This window comes from Cricetulus griseus, chromosome 6, assembly GCF_003668045.3.
Source record: "Cricetulus griseus strain 17A/GY chromosome 6, alternate assembly CriGri-PICRH-1.0, whole genome shotgun sequence".
NCBI classification, from domain to species: domain Eukaryota; kingdom Metazoa; phylum Chordata; class Mammalia; order Rodentia; family Cricetidae; genus Cricetulus; species Cricetulus griseus.
The window spans coordinates 22,679,043-22,700,295 of NC_048599.1; the positions used below are offsets into that span (position 1 = coordinate 22,679,043).

Genomic DNA, 21,253 nt, shown 5'->3' on the forward strand with positions numbered 1-21,253 from the left:
TAACTTTCTTCCTCACATGGCAGTCATGGAGGGTTATGGAGCAGGCCACAGGTGTTTCTAGGCATCACATCACATCCTTTGAGCTTTTGATAAAAAAACAAAAACAAAAGCAAAAAACAAAACAAAACAAAACAAAAAACAGAGTGTTCCTGTAAGACTCCTGGACTGGTCAAGTTCTCCTAGTGACTGGGCACTGTGTGATCTTTCTAGTCAGAAGGTGTCCTTTTGGGTTTCAGGTATCAGTACCCCTCCATGGATGAGCTAGCCGAAATGCTGCCTCGAATTCTTACATATTTAAGGTGAGTCCAAACCACAGTCTTCCACTTGGTCCCCTCCTTGCTGCAAATCAAAGCCAGGCTTCCACTTCTGATAACAGATGCTCTGCCACTGAGCTACCCATCTCCACTACTATGCTCTTTTGTCTTCACAATTCCTTTTGTGCCTGTCCCTGCAACTGTAATTAATCAGCAAAACAGAAGTCACTGTTTATTGACCTTAGTTAAGAGATTGACTGCTTGACAAACAATCCCAATAAAATGCCTTAAACAAAGTGGGACTGGGCTGTAGCTTGATAATAGAGCAAGTGTCTAGCAAACACTGTGCTCTGAGATTGATCCTGAGAACCTTCAACACAAAGAAATCATGGAATTGACCAGAGTGGGTGGTAACTGATGGCAACATTCACAGACTTGACAGAATTTGCTGATGGATTTTGAGGTAGTGGGACAATGAAGGTGAATTCCAGAGTTCAGGCATATTTCATTTAACCATAAAGGCAAATTTTAAAGTAGGTAGTATGTCTGCTGGGAAGCATAGCCATGAGCTCCTAGGTTTGATCCTCAGTGGGTGAGGTTGTGAAAGAAAAAAGGAAAAGAAAGGAGAGAGAGGAGAGAGAAAGGGAGGGCAGGGTTTTGTCAAATAAAAAGGGCACGGAAGCTTGAGACTTCAAACAAGAAACTCATCTAAGTTCTCAGAGCTACTAAGTGTCAGAGCCTGGCTATATGCCCAGCTTGTATTCCTTCCCTTATTCAATGCTGTCACAGAAGTAAGACACTGTCAAATGTTGTCTGCCTTGTTCAGTCTGAAGAGCATCATTGGTATTGGAGTTGGAGCAGGAGCCTACATCCTCTGCCGATTTGCAGTAAGTATAGGAAGGAGTCCTCTCAACTCCCTGAGGCAGTGTGTGGGTCCCAGCTGGGTGCCTGCTTGTGTTGGTTTTGTAAGTTCCAGCTGCTCCAGCCACATGTGTGTGTGAAGACTTGCTTTGTGTGTAGAGGACCTGAAAACCCACAAATGAGGACAGAACATTGTAAAGAGACACAGATGCAGCTTCTGGGGGGATTGTTACAGGCATGAAAAGAAAGCTTGGGAAGAGATGACACCATAAGGTGACAAAACATTGGGTCTGCAAATTCCTACCAAACCCTGTGGAAGGATTCCTGGGGTGAAATCCCTCCTGGATCACAGGAAAGTGTTTTTTCGGGGGTGGCATTGCCTATTCAGATGGCTTTAGAAAAACACTTCAAGAGCCCATGTTGTATACAGCAGCCCACATAAGCCCCCCGGCCAGTGTTTTAGCACACTCGTCCAGAAGGAAGTCCCCTATGAGCTGAACAACTGCAGCATGCTCTCCTCTGCTGTAGCAGCAAAAACCTTGTCTTCCCTTCCCTAAGCAACCATGCAAGGGGAGATGGCTTGATAGCAGTTTGAGAGACTGGGTTCCAGGTGCTGGATCAGATTCCAAGAGGTTTTGTCTGAGGTGCTCCAGAGCACCTCTCTGCAGTCTTCCTTCCAGACACGAGGCAGTGAGGTGCAGCACAAAGCCGCTGACTGTGGCCACTGCTTTACAAGAGTGGGAGTGGGAGTCTCACACCGTTGTCTCTGTCTCTCTCTCAGCTCAATCATCCAGAGCTGGTAGAAGGTCTTGTGCTCATTAACATTGACCCGTGTGCTAAAGGCTGGATCGACTGGGCAGCTTCCAAAGTAAGTACTAGATGATGGTGACCAGCTGTTCCTTTTATGGTCCTCCTCCTCCCTCTCTTCCTTCTCCTCCTCCTACTCTTCCCTTTATTCCCCTCCTCCTCTTCCTGCCTCACCTGTTGGTGGTACCAAGGACTGAACCCATATACTCATGCATACTAGGGATCCATTTTATCACTGAACTTATACCCACAGCTCTCACTTTACTTGTCACTTTGAGACAGGATCTCACTAAATTGCTCAGGCTAACCATGATCTTGTGACCCTTCAGTCTCCTGAGAAGCTTGGATTTCAGGCCCAGGTCATTAAACTAGACTTCTCATGCTCCTTCATAAAAATGTCTTGGCTTTTTAAACTTTTTTAAAGCTTGATTTATTTTTATTTTATGTACATGGGTGTTTGCCTGCTTGTATATCTGTGTCCTATGGGTGTGCAGTTCCCACAGAGGCCAAAAGTGGGCGTTGAGTCCCCTGGAACTAGAGTTACAGGCTTGTGTAAGCCAACATATGGGTGCTGGGAATTGAACCTGGGTCCTCTGGAAGAGCAGCCTGTTCTCTTAACCACCGAGGCATCTTTCCAGCCCCTAGCCTTTCTGGAATACACTGTTATAAATGCCCCTTACCCATCATCATGTATCTCTTCTTAAAAAATGTTCTGCATGTAAGTCCTTTGCTAGACACATGTGTTACTAGGATTTGTGTGCCTGGGACCAAATTACCCAAGACAACAACAGAGGAAAGATCCTTTTGACTCCCAGTTTCAGACATCTGAATCTGCAGAGAGGGATAGCGGAACGGAGCAGTTGACATCTGGACACAAAGAAGAGGCAGTACAGCCAGGAAGCAGCACAAGGCACAGTCCTTAGGTGCACTCTCCACCCCCACTCCCACCCCACCCCCATGACCTAGTTTCTCTCTCTACATTGTATTGCCTTCTAGTAATACCAGAGCATTATGAGTCCAAGAAACTAATCCATTCACCAGTTCAGAACCCCAGGATCCAGTTGTTTGGGAAAGTCCATCAGATATATACTAAAACAAGTGACTTGGTGATTGCCTAAGCATCTCTCTGTCACTCTCTGTCTCTCTCTGTCTCTCTCTGTGTCTCTGTCTCTGTCTCTGTATCTCTCTCTCTCTCTCTCTCTCTCTCTCTCCATGTTTTTCCAGACAGGGTTTCTCTGTATTGTTTTGGAGGTTGTCCTGGAACTCACTCTGGAGACCAGGCTGGCCTTGAACTCACAGAGATCTGCCTGCCTCTGCCTCCCAAGTGCTGGGATTAAAAGCATGTGCCACCAACACCCCACTGCATATCTCTTTTACTGTTTGTTGTTTTATGTATTTATTTTTAGTGAATGGGTTCTTTGTTTGTTTTTGATAGTTTTAGACAGGATCTTACTCTGTAGCCCAAGCTATCATCACACTCGTGGCACTCCTCCTGCCTCAGCCTCCCAAGTGCTGGGATTGCAGGCATGAGTCATCTTATCCACTTATGTGTTACTTTGTTTTGAGATAGGACACTATATATGCCAGGCTGGCTTTGAATTCACTACTGTAGCTGAGGATGCTCTTGAGCCTCTGATTCTCCTGCCTTTAGCTCCTAAATTCTGGCATCACAGGTGTGTGCTACCGGCCCCAGCCCTAAAACAATTGGTGTGTGTGTGTGTGTGTGTGTAGGTCAGAGGACAACGTTAGGGGGTCAGGTTTGCTTTCATCCTTGCTTGTTTCTCTTGTTTCTGCTGCTGTGCAACTTACTCCAGGCCATTTGGCTTTTTTACAGGGGTTCTGTGGGCTCTGGGGATTAACTCAGGACATCAGGCTTAAGCAGCTAACACTTTGATCCACTGAGCCCGATCCTGGCACAAACTCTAGGCAAACGATTTTATTATTGTTGTTGTGAGTTGTCTGCATACATAAGTATGGGTACATGTATGCCTTGATGCACCTGTCGAGGTCACAAAACAAACTACACAAGTTGGTTCTGTCTACCACCAAATGGGTTCCAGGGATTGAACTCAGGTCCTCAGCTTGGCAGGAAGTGCCTTTGCTAAAGCCATCTCTCATTTCTCTTACCCTAAGTATTTGTGTTTGTTGTTTTGTTTTGAAACAGGACATCGTTACATGCCCCTGGCTCATCTGGAACTGTTAAGCAAAGCAGTGTGGCCTTGAAATTGAAGCAATTCTCCTATCTCTGCCCTCAGAGTGCTAGGAACACAGGCATCAGCTCCATGCTTGACTTCCTAGGCATTCCGTAGTACAGTTGGGGTGGCAAATAGAATTAACACTTGAAATATGTGAACCTCATCAGGACAGCCAGGGCTAAACAGAGAAACACTGTCTCAAGATAGATAGATAGATAGATAGATAGATAGATACATACATACATACATACATACATACATACATAGATTGCACTTAATGCCGGGCAATAGTGGTGCACACCTTTAATCCCAGCTCTTTTGGAGGGAGAGGCAGGCAGATGTCTGTGAGTTGTAGGCCAGCCTGGTCTCCAGAGCGAGTTCCTCGATAAGAGACACAGAGGAACCCTGTTTCAAAAAAATCAATCAATAAATAAATAATTTGTATCTTAAATATCTTTCTATGGATTACAGTTTTCTTGATGAATAAAATGAATGAGTGAATCACTATCTTTAATAAGATTGTTGATGTTTGCTATCTGAAAAAAGGAAGAAATTTAATTAACCCTTAAGCTATGTCAAAGAAGAGAGGAAACTGAAAGAGCATGCTGTTGACTTCATTAATACAAACAATCACAGAGCTAAATGAATTAAAAAAATAAAATAAAATAAAAATGACAAGGGGACAGGGAGATGGCTCAGTAGGTACTGGCACTTGCCTCCAAGGCCAATGACCTGAATTCAATCCCTGGGACCCACATGGTAGAAGAGAACCGGCTCTCAGAAGTCGTCCTCTGACCTCTGCATGCAGTGTGGCACATGCCCACACAATCACACAATAGAAGTAAATAATTTTAAAGGTGGGTGCTGGAGAGATAGTTTGGTGGTTCATAGTGCTATCAGCTCTTGCTGACAACAACCTACTTAATTCCCAGCTCCTACATGAGAAGGCTCAGAACCACCTGCAACCACAGATCCAGGGGATTTGATGCCCTCTTCTGGATGCTGAGGGCACCTGCACTCATGTGCATAAATCCACACACAAACATGAATATACACATGATTTAAAAATAACAAAAAAATTAATCCTTAGGGGCTAGAAAGAGGGCTCAGTGGTTAAGAGCACTTTAATTGCTTTTCTAGAGGACCCAGGTTCAGTTCCCAGCACCCACATGGCAGCTGTCAACTACCAGAGCATATGATGCCCGTCTTCTGACCTCTGTGGCACCAGGCATGAACATGTGTATACATGCAGACAAAATACCCATACAGATAAAATAAAATAAATAAATCTAAAACATTATTTTGAAAGATTTTAGTTTGCTGAGAGAAAAAGTTTTAAAAGATTTTAGCTCACAGAGAGAGAAAGTTTCCCACGGGCCTTGGCCCATTACAAGGAAGCTGCCCCCAACCCCGGGCACATCCTATGGTTTAGACGGGGGCAATCGCCAAGACAACCCTCTTTGGGTCACACCTGGCTGGCCAACAGACAATCAAGGACTTTTCAGGGTACATTCTATGGTTTTTCCTTTATAAAAAAGCAGGTCACACCTGGGTGACCACTCTAACATGAGATCATACTTTGTAATCAATCACTTTGTGCCCCTTGCCTGTATGCTGATCGGTGTTTTTTTCCTATATAAGGAGTTTGTAATCCTTGCTGGGGTGTGCAGCTTTCCCAATATTGCTGACACCCAAATACGCATTCGTTCAATAAACCCTCTTGCTTTTGCAGCTCTTGGTCTGGTTTCTGAGTCTCGGGGGCTCCTCGGGATCCTGAGGCCCTTAGGGGTCTGTGGGTCTTTCAATTTTATTTTAGTGTTTCAAGACAGATTTTCTCTGTATAGCTCTGGCTGTCCTGGAACTCACTCTGTATACATCAGACTGGCCTCAAACTCACAGAGATCTGCCTGTCTCTGCCTCCGAAGTGCTGGTTTTAAAGGGGTGTGCCACTACTGCCCAGCCTAAAATATTTTTAAATACATCTTTTTTAAAAATAGAGAGATAAGGGGGCTGGAAAGATGGCTCAGCAGTTAAGAGCACTGACTGTTCTTCCAGAGGTCCCAAGTTCAATTCCCGGCAACCACATGGTGGCTCACAACCACCTTAAATGAGATCTTGTGCCCTCTCGCTGGCATGCAGGCAGAAGACTGTATACATAACAAATAAATAAAATCTTTTAAAAAATAAAGAGATAAGAGAAATGCGTTGTATTATTTTATCCCATCTGCATGGATCTCACCTCTTCTGAAAGTGATTCTTTGTATTTAAGTTGAAAGGGAGCAGTTTTGAGGCATTTTCTTGCTAAAATATAAGTATTATTTTAACCTACACTGTGTCCATGTGCATGTGGAGGCCTAAGATTGGTGTGGAACCTGCATCACTGCTTCACTTTATCCATTGAGGCAGGGCCTCTCAGTCAAACTCAGAACCAATTGATATGGCTGCTCCTGCTAATAAGCTTGGGGGGGGGGTCCCTGTGTCTGCCTTCTGAGGCTGGAATTAGAGATAGGTTACAACACTCTCCCAGTATTTGTATGGGTTTCTGGGTGTCTGAACTACTACAGTACTTAAACTTGTGTAGCAAGAATTTTAAGCATGTGTCATTTCACAGTCCTGATGATGATTTTTACATTTATTTAATTACACCTATTATTATTATTATTATTATTGGTGGTGGTGGTGGTGGTGGTGGTGTGTGTATGTATGTGTGTACCCATGCCATATCAGGTTTCTGACTATCAGAAAACTAGCCTCTGCATTTGATTGCCTTTGTTCACCATGTTGGGCCTAGGATCCTCAGGCTTGGCAACAAGTGCATTTACTGGCTGAGCCACCCCAGCAACCCAAGTATTTTTTAAGTAGAAAATTTGATACCTATATAGTGTTTATTGAGTACCAGGTACTGTTCTTTAATGATGTATGTATGTATGTATGTGTATATACATATATATATATATATATATATATATATATATATATATATATAAAATCTTGTTCTCAAAACAACCCAGAGACATAGCATGTGTTAATCATATGCAGATATGTCATTTGCCTAAGAGAAAAGGCCCAGGACTCAATGTAGTCATCAAAGCATTGGTTGTCAGTCAAATGGATGGGAAAAGAATCTGAAGTACCAGTAATAAAGCAACAAGTTTTTGGTTTCTGTTTTTTTTAATTTTTTTTGAGTCAGGGTTTCTCTGTGTACCTTTGTAGACCAGGCTGGCCTCGAACTCACAGAGATCCTCCTGCCTCTGCCTCCCAAGTGCTGGGACTAAAGGCATGCGCCACCACCCAGCTAACAATATTTTTATACAGTGGTGAAGTATATGATAACAATGTGTCACTTGAGGAAAGGATGGTGACAGCTACATAAACTCAGCCCTTGTAAGGAAGATGGTTGAGACTAGCAGGCCAGCCTGGGCTGTACAAATAGACCATTTTCCAAATTTTTAGAAATTGTAATTTGGCTTTTAAAGGAGATGAGAAAATTCTCACATTAAGTCAAAATGGACATACAATATGAATTTAAGTTTGTTAAATACATATGCAAACATAAGAAAAGATACCAAAAGCAAAACAAAACAAAACAAAACAAAAAAAGCCAGGCGTTGGTGGTGCACGCCTTTAGTCCCATCACTCAGAAGGCAGAGGCAGGCAGATTTCTGTGAGTTCGAGATAAGCCTGGTCTACAAGAGCTAGTTCCAGGACAGGCTCGAAAGCTACACAGAGAAACCCTGTCTCGAAAAACAAGAACAAAACGAAGAAAAGACGAGTCAAACATGGTGGCACACGCCTTTAATCCCAGCACTCTGGAGGCAGAGGCAGGCAGATAGATCTATGTGAGTTTCAGGGTAGCCTGGTCTGTTTTTCAAATTCTAGGTAAATGAGACCCTGTGCCTGTTTTCTACGTATCAGCAGACCACATTCTAGACAATCTGTCTGCCCCTCTTCACATGCATTTACATTTTGAGAGGTATTGCCTTCCCTAGCTTTGGATGGAGTGTACCAGCAATGCTGTTGCCAGCTGCTGTGGAATTCTCTCAGTCTGACTCGTGTGTGTGTGTGTGTGTGTGTGTGTGTGTGTGTGTGTGTGTGTGTGCGCGCGCGCGTGTGCGCGCGCACGCGCGCGCGTGCTCACCTGTCTAGTATACCACCCCACACTGAGATGTGTGGCAACCCAGTGACGTTCATAGAACACTGAGAGTCTCTGAGCATTGTGAATAGTGCACACATGAAGTGAGTAACTATTCCTCTCCTCTTTCATCTGTAGCCTGTGGCTCACTGACAGCCCACAGCGTGGTTTCAGGCCATCTTTCTTCCTTAATCTGTGACCCATGTCCATTCTCTCCCTCACCTCCTCTTCTGCATCCACCTCCAACTCAGTGCTTCACCTCCTATTCACGTCCTCAGTAGGAATTCCATCCCAAGCCAGGAAGAAAGCTTAAAGGGGAATTGGCAAGATCATTTGAGCTGGAGGTGTTTCTGAAAATAGACTGTCTCCAGATTTACACAGATTGCTGCATTTATTAGATATGAGATGCATCGTTTTGAAATGGGAAGGACTGGGAGAAAAATGTTCAAAATGTGAGAACATTCTGTAAATATAGCTATTCCTCCCACTGCCTGAAATAAAGATGGCTAAAACTGGAAGGGATTTTTTTCTTTCTCTCTTGCATGTCTTGGGCAGGGTTGTAAAGCGGCCTCTACCTGCCATCAACCCAGTGTAGATGCAGAAATGGGGCCAGGAACAAAGCAGCAGACTGCCAGAGTCTCAGCTCCCACAGTTTTGAAGGAATGGCCAGCATTCTTTCCGGCCCTATTTCAAAGCAAGCTCTGCTCATACCATGCAAAGAAAGAACTCTTAGTTTTTCCTTACATTTTTGCCTTTTCCACATTTCTTTGAAGTGATACTGATCTGTGTGTTTGACTTGTTTTTGAAAGATAATATGTGTAAAGTACACCTTCCTTTAGTGGACAGCCTGTGAAATGTTCACATACGCTCACTCTCCTAACACAGTTTTTATCTTCTAGCTCTCAGGCTTGACGACCAACATTGTGGACATAATTCTGGCTCATCACTTTGGGCAGGTAAGCACCTGTGCAAGCTGAAGTGCTGAGTTGACTGGCTTTGTGGTGCTTCAGGAAAGAAAGAGGTACCTTGCAATCTGCTGCATCCTGGCAGATAACATGTCCCATGCAGTCAGAGGGGCATGTGGCCCTGCAAAGGCCAGGCCTCTTAGCCTCAGGGATCTTGGCACTTGGAGAGTGACAGAAAACAGTATCTCCTCCACCTGTCCCCTGTGAGCAGAATGCCATCTGTGAATGTTTGACAACACCAGTGCCTCACCAGACATCTTTAGAGCCATCAGGAGGTTCAGGAAAGGTTCACAGAAATACAAACTTCAGAAGAAGAATGAAAAGGCAAAGGATACTGAAATGTTATTGTGACAGGAGCCTAGAGGTGATCATATTCAGCCCTCACGGACTGATGGACACTGAAATCTACATCAGGGTGACTGTTGTCCTGTGGATAATTGTTGGTGGGGATTTGCCTCCAGTCCTGTTTTCAAAGGGAAAAGTGAGTGATGGAGAAGCTGAGCAATGAGATCAAGAGCTGTGAATGGCTAGAGTGTGGAGGAAACAGTTGGGGGGGGGGGGCAGGGGAAGGCTGGTCAGCCTGCATACTTAATATTCTAAATACACCTAAAGGAAAATGGAAGGTTTGGAAAGATCAGGCTGTTACCCCCTACTGATTACGTATCTGCTAAGTACTTTAAAAGCTGCTTTAGATGGCTGGAGAGATGGCTCAGCAATTAGGATAACTGGTTGTTCTTGCAGAGGTCCCAGGTTCAAGTCCTAACTCCATATACTGTCTGTAACCTTCAGTCTTGGGATCAGACAGCCTCTTGTGGCCTCAGTGGGCACTTGGAGCAGGTGGTGCACAGACATGTGTGCAGACAAAAGTAGCCAAACATAAAATAATAATTATCAACAAAATTTAAAAGAAATCTGGGTGTGGTGGCGCACACCTTTAATCCCTGCACTTGGGGGCAGAGGCAGGCTGATGTCTGTGAATTCCAGGATGCCTGGTTGATAAACTGAATTGCAGGATGGCCAGGACTACATAGAGACACTGTCTCAAAAGTACAAAACAAAACAAATAACTATTGCTTCATATATCCAAACTCAATCATTTTTCTGAGGTTTGGTGGCCTGCTCATAAAATAGAGAAACCGAGGCCCTGGATTGATTGTTATCCATATTGTAAATGGAGTTGACAATAGTTTCTAATTTTCGCTTTAGTCCTTTGAGAATTTCATGCGTGAGTACACATGTATTCACATCATTTCCACCCCTTCTCCGTGGAGTTGACATTTGAATCCAAGGTCACCTCCAAAGCCCATATCCTGTCTTTCTCTGTGTGTTTGTGTATATATGATATACATAACATATAGATGTTTGTATATATGCATGTGGGTGCATATGTATGGAGATCAGAGGTCAGCATAAGTGTCCTTCTGTCTTTTTGAATAAGCCTACTTCCCACTAGTCAATTTTCAGCTGTAGGCATCATCTACTTGTCACCAGGGCTCCTGGCCCAAATACTTGGCTTTGGGTTTGAACATTTATTTGCTTATATTAAGAGAAAGCAACATTGTGTGTGTATGACATATAGATTGTCATATGGAAAAATTAGTTTGCTTTTAGTTTTGGCCAACACCAGAGAGAAATCCTCAGTCTGTGTCTACCTTGTCACAGAGTCATCCAGACCTAAAGAAAAGATAAAAGCCATAGAGTGTGTAGATGTGGATTTACCTGTGTGCCTATCCCTGGAACTGGGACAGCCTTCTCCTGGTGCAGGGATATTGGGGTGGCTCTTTTCATTCCTAGCATGGTGTTTCCTCTAGGAATCCTAATTCCTAAATCCCCAATTAAAATTCCCCTTTTCTTATTCATGATTCATTCTTGATAGATTTGGGACATTGTGCCATTGGGTTGGTCATCTGTCATTAGATTGGTACATGGATTGTATCAGGGCACCTGAAGCAGGTAAGTATTTAAGAAAAAGATAGGGATTTACAGGGAACTCCCAGAGGGGTTCAGGGCTTCGACACAGAAGCTCCCAGGCAGTTCCAGATGCTGCTCTGGTCCCTGTGCTGGCTGCCAGACAGAAGTGCCCACAGAGGAAGAGTATGCCAAAGTGCACATTAAAAACAGCTTACCTGGGTTGGAGTACATTAGAGGCTCCATGCACCTATTATCACCATGAAAGCCATCCTGCCTAGAATTAATCTTATTTTGCTGTAGATACATGGCAGATGGAAACAATCTAGAGGAAGAAAGTCTGTTTTCCTGCTCAGTTTTAAGCCAGAACCTGGAAGCAACCTAGATGTCTCTCAACTGAAGAATGGATAGAGAAAAATGTGGTACATTTATACAATGGAAATGTGGTACATTTACTCAGGGGGTGGGGAGATGCAATCTTGAAATTCGAAGGCAAATGGTTGGAACTAGAAGAAACCATCCTGAGTGAGGTAACCCAGTCACAAAAAGACAAACACGAACCTTCATCAAGTAGCTGATGGAAGCAGAAGCAGACACTAAGCTGAACTCCTCCTGCTAGAATCCAGTAGCAGAGAGTGAGGAGTGATGAGCAAAGGGGTCAAGACCAGGCTGGAGAGACCCACAGAAACAGCTGACCTGAACAAAGGGGAGCTCATGGGACCGACCCAAACCCCCTGAACGTGGAAGTCAGTTTGGAGGTCGGGTTAATCTATGGGGCCTTTGGCAGTGAATCTGTATATATCCCTAGTACACGAATGGACTTTGGGAGCCCTCTCCACATCTATAGAGGGATACTGTCTCAGACTAGACACACTAGACTTTGAAGATTCTCCCATGGAAGGCCTCACCCTCCCAGGGGAGTAGAAAGGGGATGGGATAGGGAGCCGGTGGGGGACAGGGGAGGAGGGGAGGGTGAGGGAACTGGGATTGACATGTAAAAGAAGCTTGTTTCTAATTTAAATAAGAAAAGAGGGTAAAAAAGATAAAGAAGAAGAGGGAGAGAGAGCTGCACACTTATACCTAAGACTGAAAAACCACCAGAGTACTTGCAGGAGTCAAGGCTGGAGAGATTGCTTCCCCTAGTGGACAGATAGGTAATGGGCATAAAAACCATATGGTCCTTTCTCTCCACTGCTTTGTTAGGGAATGTAGGTCACAATTTCTCCCTTGTCTCTGAACAAAGATTTTCTTTGAAGTCATTGGTGATGCTTTTGCGTTATCAGAGCTGGGAGGAGGCACCCAGAGTCAGATCTCACTTAGAAAGGGAAGATGTTGTAAAGGAAAAAAACGCCTTGAGCTGGAGAGTTGGCTCAAGAGCCCTTGCAGAGGACCACATGGCTGCTCACAACTATGCCACCAGTTTCAGGGGATCCAGTGCCCTCTTTTGGCTAACTTGTGCACAAACATACATGCCAACGCTTACACACATTAAAAAATAAAAAGATGGGGCTGGAGAGATGGCTCAGTGGTTAAGAGCACTGACTGCTCTTCCAGAGGTCCTGAGTTCAATTCCCAGAAACCACATGGTAGCTCACAACCACCTTGAATGAGATCTGGTGCCCTCTCGCTGGCATGCAGGCAGAAGACTGTATACATAATAAATAAATAGTCTTTTTAAAAAGTGAATTAAGAAAATAAATAAATAAAATAAAAAGATTTTAAAAGTACTTTTGGCTAAATTTAAGTAGCAAATGGGTTTTTTGTTTTTTGTTTTTTAAAAAAGAATGCCCGTGGTTAAGTTTATCTGGATTTAGATAATCATTTTTAAACATGAATGATAGCCAGGATGGTGATGCAGGCTTGTAATCCCAGCACTTGGGAGGTGGGGACAAAAAGTATCAGACATTCAAGACCAGCCTCAGCTACATAGTAAGTTCCATGTCAGCCTAGGCTGATCTAATCATATATACAAAAAATTGAATAATGCTTATTTTCCTAGTGATAAAAATACATCTGGCTGCCAGGGTGGCTCCGTGGATAACCCTGCCAAACCTGAGGGCCTGAGTTTGGTCCCGGAGACCCACATGGTGAAAGAAAGACCACATTCCAGAACACTATCCTATGACAAGCATGGTGAGAGGCATATGCATGAGTGCATACACATACACGCACATACACACACACACACACACATACACACACACACACACATACACACATACACACACATACACACATACACACATACACACAGAAACACACACATACACACACATTCACACACACACACATACACACACATATACACACACACACATACACACAGAAACACACATACACACAGATACACATACACACACATACACACACATTCACACACACACACACATACACATACACACATACACACATACACACACACACACACACACATACACACACACACACAGAGGGGGGAGAGGGAGAGAGAGAGAGAGACCCTTCCCACATTATCATTTACCAAATTAGCCACACAAAAGACAATGATCAAGGGCAAGCAGGGTGGCTCAGCAGGTAAAGGTGCTTGCCCCTCAAGCCTGATGACCAAAGTTCAATTCCAGAACCCTCTGTGAAGCTGGGAGGAGAGAACTAACTCCAGAGAATTGTCCACACTCATGCTGTGTGGCATGTGTGCCTACACACACACTAAAAACATTAAAATAAAGACGAGCCGTGGCCTGGGGATACAGCTCAGTAGGTAGAGTCTTTATCTAGCTTGCATGAGGTCATGGGTTCAATCTCAGCATTACATTAGCACGGTATGGCAAGTTTGTCGGTAGTTGTAGCTCTCAGGAGGTAGAGGCAGAGGATGAAGGAGTTCAAGGTCATCCTTGGTTACATGTGAGGTGACGGTCAGCTGGGCTATATGAGACCCTGTCTCAAATAACATAAAAAAGTGATTTCAGTGTTTTGTTTTTTTAAAGATTTATTTATTATGTATATAGTGTTCTATGTGCATGCATACCTGCAGGCCAGAAGAGGGCACTAGATCTCATTACAGATGGTTTTGAGTCACCATGTGGTTGCTGAGGATTGAACTCAGGACCTCTGAAAGAACAGGCAGTGCTCTTAACCTCTGAACTAGCTCTCTAGCTCCATGATTTCAGAACTAACAGGGGTATAGGAAATAGATAATATAAAAATGTGATTGCTGGAAATAGATAATATAAAAATGTGATTGCTCTCCATATCCTGCTAAGAATACTCTCTCCCAGGCCTAAGAGGAAGTGGAAAAATATATGTTAGCAGTGTGTATGTGAGAGTACAGTTTGTATTTTTTTTTTTAAAGATCCGTGTGTATTGGTAGAAGGAGGGAATTTCTATAATTCAGTTTTGTCTTAAATATTTGCTCTTTATATACCAATAATCCTGCACAGTAGGCTCTGCAGGTATAGAGACAGGAGAGAGGGGACCAAAGCCACGTATTAGGACTTTACCAGGACTTGGCTGCAGATGGCTGACATAAGGGAGACAGTAGTGATCACAGTGGGGTTAAGGCTGCTACTCACTGAACAAAGGCAGCAGCGAGCCCTTGGTCTTCTGGGGTGAGCTAAATGTTGGCAGTTCTCTGCTTGTGATGGGCACCATTTCTTACTTAGGAACTTCCTGGTCTTCATGTTTTCAGCCAGTGACTTACTCCAGAACTGCTGAGTCTCTCCTGCTGTTGACATGAGTATCTAGTACAAACATCCTGGCCTTATAGTTAACTTGGGCCTAGTAGGGTTGAAAGGCTTGAGCTGTGATAGATGCTGAAGGAGCTTGTGTACAGGGCAGAAGAAGCAAACGGTCTCCAAGGTAACATTTCTGCAAAAACGTTTCCCAGTTGACCAACATGTCTACATGCAGAGCTGAGGGGACCTGATCCAAACATCAGAGCAGCAAAGGAGAAAGACACAGCTCCAAGCCTCTTTGTCCCATTTCATTGCCCATCAGATAGTTGCAGGCTCAAATGAAGGGTCAGTGCTTTCAAACCTCTGTGTTACCTAGGCAACTGTTCTCATAACCCCTACATTAGGGGTGTTGTCCACAGCAAAGCTAGAGTGGGAGCATTGATGTATTGCCAAGCTGTGTGACTTCCAAAACCAATGCTCTCTAAGTCAATTGGGAGTCTGTAAGCTAGGGTCTGGGGTAGTTTAGGTGTTTCTTTAGTGACAGTCCCCTCCCCCTAGTCTTTGATATTTGTGTGGCTTCTCAGATCCCACCAGTTTTGTAGCTTAATCCAGGCCCTGTTTGGGAGTCTGTAAGCTAGGGTCTGGGGTAGTTTAGGTGTTTCTTTAGTGACAGTCCCCTTCCCCTAGTCTTTGATATTTGTGTGGCTTCTCAGATCCCACCAGTTTTGTAGCTTAATCCAGGCACAGGGCCTCCAAGTGAGCAAACACTCTGGCCTGTATTAAAATGTGGTGTTTAATGACAAAGCTGTCGGAAGTTTTAAGGAGTCACATTTGAATTCAGAGATATTTGTGTTTTGCCCCTTACAGCAATCTCTACCTATCTCAGAGTAGCACTTACTCCTTTTTTTATCTCAAATTCAGCTGTTCAAGTTCCTCTCTAGGAGAACTGATGGATTTCACTCTAATTACTGTTTTGTTTTGGTTTTTGGTTTTTGGTTTTTCAAGACAGGGTTTCTCTGTGTAGCTTCGGAGCCTATCCTGGCACTCACTCGCTCTGGAGACCAGGCTGGCCTCGAACTTCTAATTACTGTTATTTATACTGTTTTCTGTCATCGTATTCATTTCTTGTCTATTCTTGTGTGTGTGTGTGTGTGTGTGTGTGTGTGTGTGTGTGTGTGTATACACGTGTATATGTGCGTGTGTACATGTGTTGTTTGTGTATCTGGTGTTCTAGATACACAAACACAGTCCCTAGGAACTGTCCTGTTGCTGAGTCAGAGTCTCACTGGGACCTGTTCCTGGCTGGTTAGGCTGTCCTGACCAACCAGGCAGCCCAGGGATCTTCCTGTCTCTGTCTCTTAGGTCTGGGTTTGCAAGGGTGCACCTCCACAGCGGGCACTTAGTGACTGAGCTGTCTCCTCCACTTCACTATTCATTTTTCTCATTATGTCTTTAGGTTGCAGTTGGTGCGCCTGCCATATTTCCTGAGAGTGATTGTTTCAGTGCCTCCCATTTCAGGAAGTTGTCCTTAGTTTATCTTCTTGGTTCCCTTCATGCCTTCGCTGTAGAGTACAGGCTTTTTTATTTTTTATTTTTTCAGCCCTGTTTCTCTACAAGGCTTCGTGGTGATATTTACACACAGCTCTGGATTTATTGTCTTCCCAATTAATCCTGATACACCTTTTCCAAGCAATGCAAAAAATAAAAAAATCTCCATTTAACATTCCCAATAAGCTTAAAACTTCTTATTGGTCTGGCCTTGTGTGTGTGTGTGTGTGTGTGTGTGTGTGTGTGTGTAAGAGAGAGAGAGAGCATGAGCATGAGCGAGAGAGAGAGAGAGAGAGAGAGAGAGAGAGAGAGAGTACATGTACACTCTCAGACTGTGTTCTCTGCAGCTTAGAATATGTTTTCCGCTTATTCTAGGAAGAGCTGAGGACCAACGTGGAGCTAATTCAAAATTACAGACTACGTATTGCCCAAGATATCAACCAAGGAAACCTAGAGCTTTTCCTGCGTTCTTATGATAGGTACAGTGTTTCCTATTCCTGTAGACCAGTTCAAAAGAGATGACAGTCGTCTATTAAGAGAAAAGAGGCATGGAACTCTTCCTTCCCCCCACCACATTCTGTGTGGATAGCTCCTATGTGCTGTATGACCGTGCGTATAGAAAAAGGGAGAACACTTGACCTTTGACTTAATTGCTCTTTGCTGGAATTGTTTCATAAGGCAGGAGTATCCTGGGGGTGTTGAAATTCAAAACAAAAGTTTATGTATTCCAAAATTCACACATGAGTTCCTCCATTGTCAGAGTTGGGGAGGTGTGCTGATTCCTGCCTGGGAACTGCCTCTCAGGATGAAAACAGGCTCCTCTTCCTTCCCTGGAAGGCAGGAAAGAAGAGCCTGAGGAATTGGGTCAGTGTAACTTTCCCCAGAGTTACACAGCCAGTAGGGAGTCTAGCCAGGCTTGAACCTACTCTCCAGGGTATCACTATTTTTAGCTGAAATTCTATTAGTAGAATGCTTGGTCATGTGTTTGATACCAGCACTGGAAGTAAAACCCTGAGCTACACTGTTAGAAAGAACGTCCTTCCCTCTCCTCAATCCCAAACAGTAAAAGTATGCCATTCCCTCCTCCTAAGGGGCTCATTCCTACAGACCACCTGGAAAATTCAAGTTAACCTGAGGATTGCAGTAGTGCTTCTGTTTGAGTTTTAAAGTTCTCCCCCTTTTTAGCATCCCATAAAATTCCTGTTCCTGCTCTGTAGCTTGCAGGGTGCCATGGAAACAGCTGCTCAGGAGAACAGCTCAGGGCCTTTCCATCCTCAGGTGTGAAGTGTTCCTAGTCCATCATGCTCTGGACTACAAGTTCAGGAAACACATGAAGGGCAATGATTTTCCTGCAAATGATTCTGATTCTGCCTTGTTTGTCTAGACGCAGAGACCTGAAGATTAAAAGACCCAAACCAGGCCAAAATGACAACAAGTTGAAAACTTTAAAGTAAGTTCCTCAGTCTCTCCACTGAATTGCTGTGTGTCTGCCTGCCATGACGAATCCATTGTCCACAGTGTTTGTGCTTACTTGCTGACTGATTCCTCTCCTTCCGTGTGTTCGTAGGTGTTCTACTTTACTGGTGGTAGGGGACAACTCACCTGCTGTGGAGGCTGTGGTAAGTATGTCCTGATGTGAGGAGCCTGGGATTGAAGTATGGTCAAATGTGTGTGGCAGTCACACAGCTGACACAGTGTCATGGAAACGTGACCACACTAGGTCATGTTTTACTTTTATGTATTTTGAAAATCAATTGGTCAGCTGTAATTGGAATTTTCTTTGGGCCACTAACCAGCTCCCAAATAAAGACACAAAGACTTATTAATTATGAATGTTTGGCCTTCGCTTAGCCTTGTCCCACGAGCTCTTTTAACTTAATTTAACCTGTTTCTATTCATCTACGTTTTGCCTTGGGGCTTTTTACCTTCCTTTCATTCTGTATGTCCTACTTCCCTGCTTTCTCTGTGTCTGCCTGGCTGGCCCCTGGTGTCTGCCTGGCTGGCCCCTGGTGTCTGCCTGGCTGGCCCCTGGTGTCTGCCTGGCTGGCCCCTGGTGTCTGCCTGGCTGGCCCCTGATGTCTGCCTGGCTGGCCCCTGGTGTCTGCCTGGCATCTCCTTTTCTTTCTTCCTTTTTTCAAGCCTAGATTCCTCCTCCTACATGCTCTCCCTGCTTGGAAGTCCTACCTATACCTCCTCCCTCACTATTAGCCATTCTAGGCAGACAAGGTAAAACAGCAGCACATCTTTACATGGTTAAACACTCAACAGTCACCAGGTCTCATTGATCATTGGTCCTTGATGTTTCTGTGTGCTGTTGTCCATTCTGTGGCAATTAGTGCAGTGAAACACTGTATATTTATTGTCACGGTTCTGGCACACAGCCAGCCTTCCACCAGGGGGAAGTTACACAAATCCCATAAGCTGGAAGGTGGCTGAAGGCCTATAGCCTTTCTCTGATTACTTCTGAAGTGCATTGCACATTTTAAAAAGTGCTAAGTGTAAGGGATGAGGAAAATGTTACAAAGCAGAGAATGGGCAGCTGTGATCCCTATTACCCAAAGACAAACTTTGCTCTAACAGAGCCCTGATTATATTAAATATGCTCGATTTGGAGGCTGGGTTACTAGGTAAGGTGAAGCCCAAGAGCTAGTTTTATATCCCACAATGCAGAGCATGCTAAATGGCAACTTGGTCTCAGTTGTCAGTTTGTGTCTGGAATATTTTCTTTTCTTTCTTTCTCTTTTCTTTCCTTCCTTCCTCCTTCCTTCCCTTCCCTCCTTCCTTTCTTATTTCTTTTTTGAGACAGGATTTTTCTGTTTAGTCCTGGTTGTTCCAAAACTCACTCTGTAGACGAGGCTGTCTTCGAACTCACAGAGATCCACCTGCCTCTGTCTCTGAGTACTGGAAATAAAGGCATGTGCCACCACTGCCCAGCTTTGAAATATTTTCAATTACTTCTGGTCTCATGTTTCTAGTAGAACCATTTCCTATGAACCCATCCCTTGGTCCTTGCCCTGTGGAAACTGTAGCATCTCTGGTTGTAGCAGTCCATTTTTTTCTAGCAATTGTGATAATGTCTGTGACAGATGGACATTTTGAGTACCTACTATATATGGCATAAAATTGTGAGTCAGCAGAAATGAGGATTGTGAGGGTTCAAATGTTATTATTTGTCTTAAGGAAAACTGTCAAGTTTGAGGCTAAAACATCACTGTGGTAACTTCAAATAGAAACATGTGGCTCTTCAGAGTTTGGGTACATGTGTTAAGAACCGAAATGTCACTGGGTGGTGGTGGCACAAGTCTTTAATCCCAGCATTTGCCAGGCAGAGGTAGGTGGATCTCTGTGAGTTCAAGGCCAGCATGGTCTACAGAGCTAGTTCCAGGACAGCCAGAGAGCTACACAGAGAAACCCTGTGTTAAAAGACAAAACAAGAAAGACAAAATAAAAAAGAGTGAGAGTCACAGGGAAATTCAGCTTCATACGGGGGGGGGGGGGGGGGCAGAGACCTTGAGGCAGAAGAGTCAGTGGTTGGGGAATGGCAGCCCTCCACTCCAGGCAGGAGGGCCTGAGCAGGGAGGTGGAAGCAATGCACAGGTTCAGGTGATAGGCCAGTTGTGCTGGGAGAGCATGGAGGAGATCCCAGCAGGACAGGGCCACAGTCTGTTCGCTTCTCAGATAAGGAGCACACCTTGGCCAGTGTCATGGCCAACAGGAAGAGCTGTTAGATTCATCATGCTGCTGTTCGTTAAAGAATAACAGACAATGAAGTTGCAAGATGTTTATATTGCATATATGACCCTGTGTATGTATGTGCACATGTGTGTGTACATGTGGTGATCAGAGAATGCTGTGCAGTTTGTTCTCTGCTTCCAGCATTTGAGCTCTGGGGATCACACATAGATCATCAGGGTGGCAGCAAGTGCCTTTACTGCTAGGCCAATTGGCCAGCTCATTTCTAGATTTGTAGATGTGTTCTGAAGTATCAGATATGACAAGAATCACTTGAAACCCCACAGTCTATGTTGGTACTGTATTTGACTAGGTCCGACACCAGCAAGCTGAACTGTTAACCTTGTAGGATCATTCTGATTCCAAGCTACTGAATATTTTCCTTATAAAAGTGTTCTCTCCTTTTTGTTTTAAAAGGTTGAATGTAATTCTCGACTCGACCCTACAAATACAACTTTATTGAAGGTAATGTGTTTTCTGTCACTGCCAATCACTTGTGAGTGAATTAGCATGATTTCAAATTAGGGTGTTCTTAAGAAAGTGTCACAGAAAAGCTCCTCATGATTCTGTCACTCCCTGTTTTAAACAAAAGGAACAGAACTTCCTGAGTATATTCTCATGTTAGTGGCTTTCATATTGCTGCAATAAAACCCCATGACCAAGGCAACATATAAAAGAAGGCATTTAATTGATTTTACAGTTTCAGAGGGTTAAGTCCATGATGGTGGAGCAAAGACATGAGGGCAGAACAGCTGGGAGCTCACATCCACACATAGGGTGCAGACAGCACACTGGGAATGGCACAAGTCTTTTGAAACCTCAAAGCCTGCCCTGAGTGACACACCTCTCTGACAAGGCCACACCTCCTAGTACTTCCTAAATAGTTCTGCCAACTGAGGACCAAGCATTCAGACATGGGAGCCTATGGGAGCCATTCTATTTCAAACCACCTCATAGAGATTGGAAAATAGAATAAGCAGAACAAAAAATTTAAATTACTCATAATCCTAGTACAAAGGATTACATATAGTAAAGGTATTGGTGTCTTTTTAAATTTATTTATTTTTATTTTATGAGCATTAGTGTTTTGCCTGCATGTATGTCTGTGAGAGGGTATCAGGTCTCCTGAAACTGGAGTTACAGACAGTTGTGAACTGCCACGTGGGTGCTGAGAACTGAACCCTGGTCCTTTGAAAAAGCA

At 44.0% G+C, this 21,253-nt stretch overlaps 1 protein-coding gene across 1 annotated transcript in view; it reads left to right on the forward strand.

Annotated features, from left to right (window-relative positions):
* Nucleotides 1-1,035: 1,035 nt before the first annotated feature.
* LOC100763452 (protein NDRG3-like) overlaps nucleotides 1,036-21,253 on the forward strand; it is a 25,045-nt gene continuing 4,827 nt past the window's right edge. Inside the window, exons 1-7 of the mRNA XM_035446849.1 lie at nucleotides 1,036-1,141; nucleotides 1,897-1,983; nucleotides 9,149-9,205; nucleotides 16,696-16,799; nucleotides 17,705-17,770; nucleotides 17,888-17,939; nucleotides 20,470-20,517. Coding sequence (XP_035302740.1) covers nucleotides 1,061-1,141; nucleotides 1,897-1,983; nucleotides 9,149-9,205; nucleotides 16,696-16,799; nucleotides 17,705-17,770; nucleotides 17,888-17,939; nucleotides 20,470-20,517 — 495 coding nt within the window. The 5' untranslated portion in view covers nucleotides 1,036-1,060. The remainder of the gene's footprint in view (nucleotides 1,142-1,896; nucleotides 1,984-9,148; nucleotides 9,206-16,695; nucleotides 16,800-17,704; nucleotides 17,771-17,887; nucleotides 17,940-20,469; nucleotides 20,518-21,253) is intronic.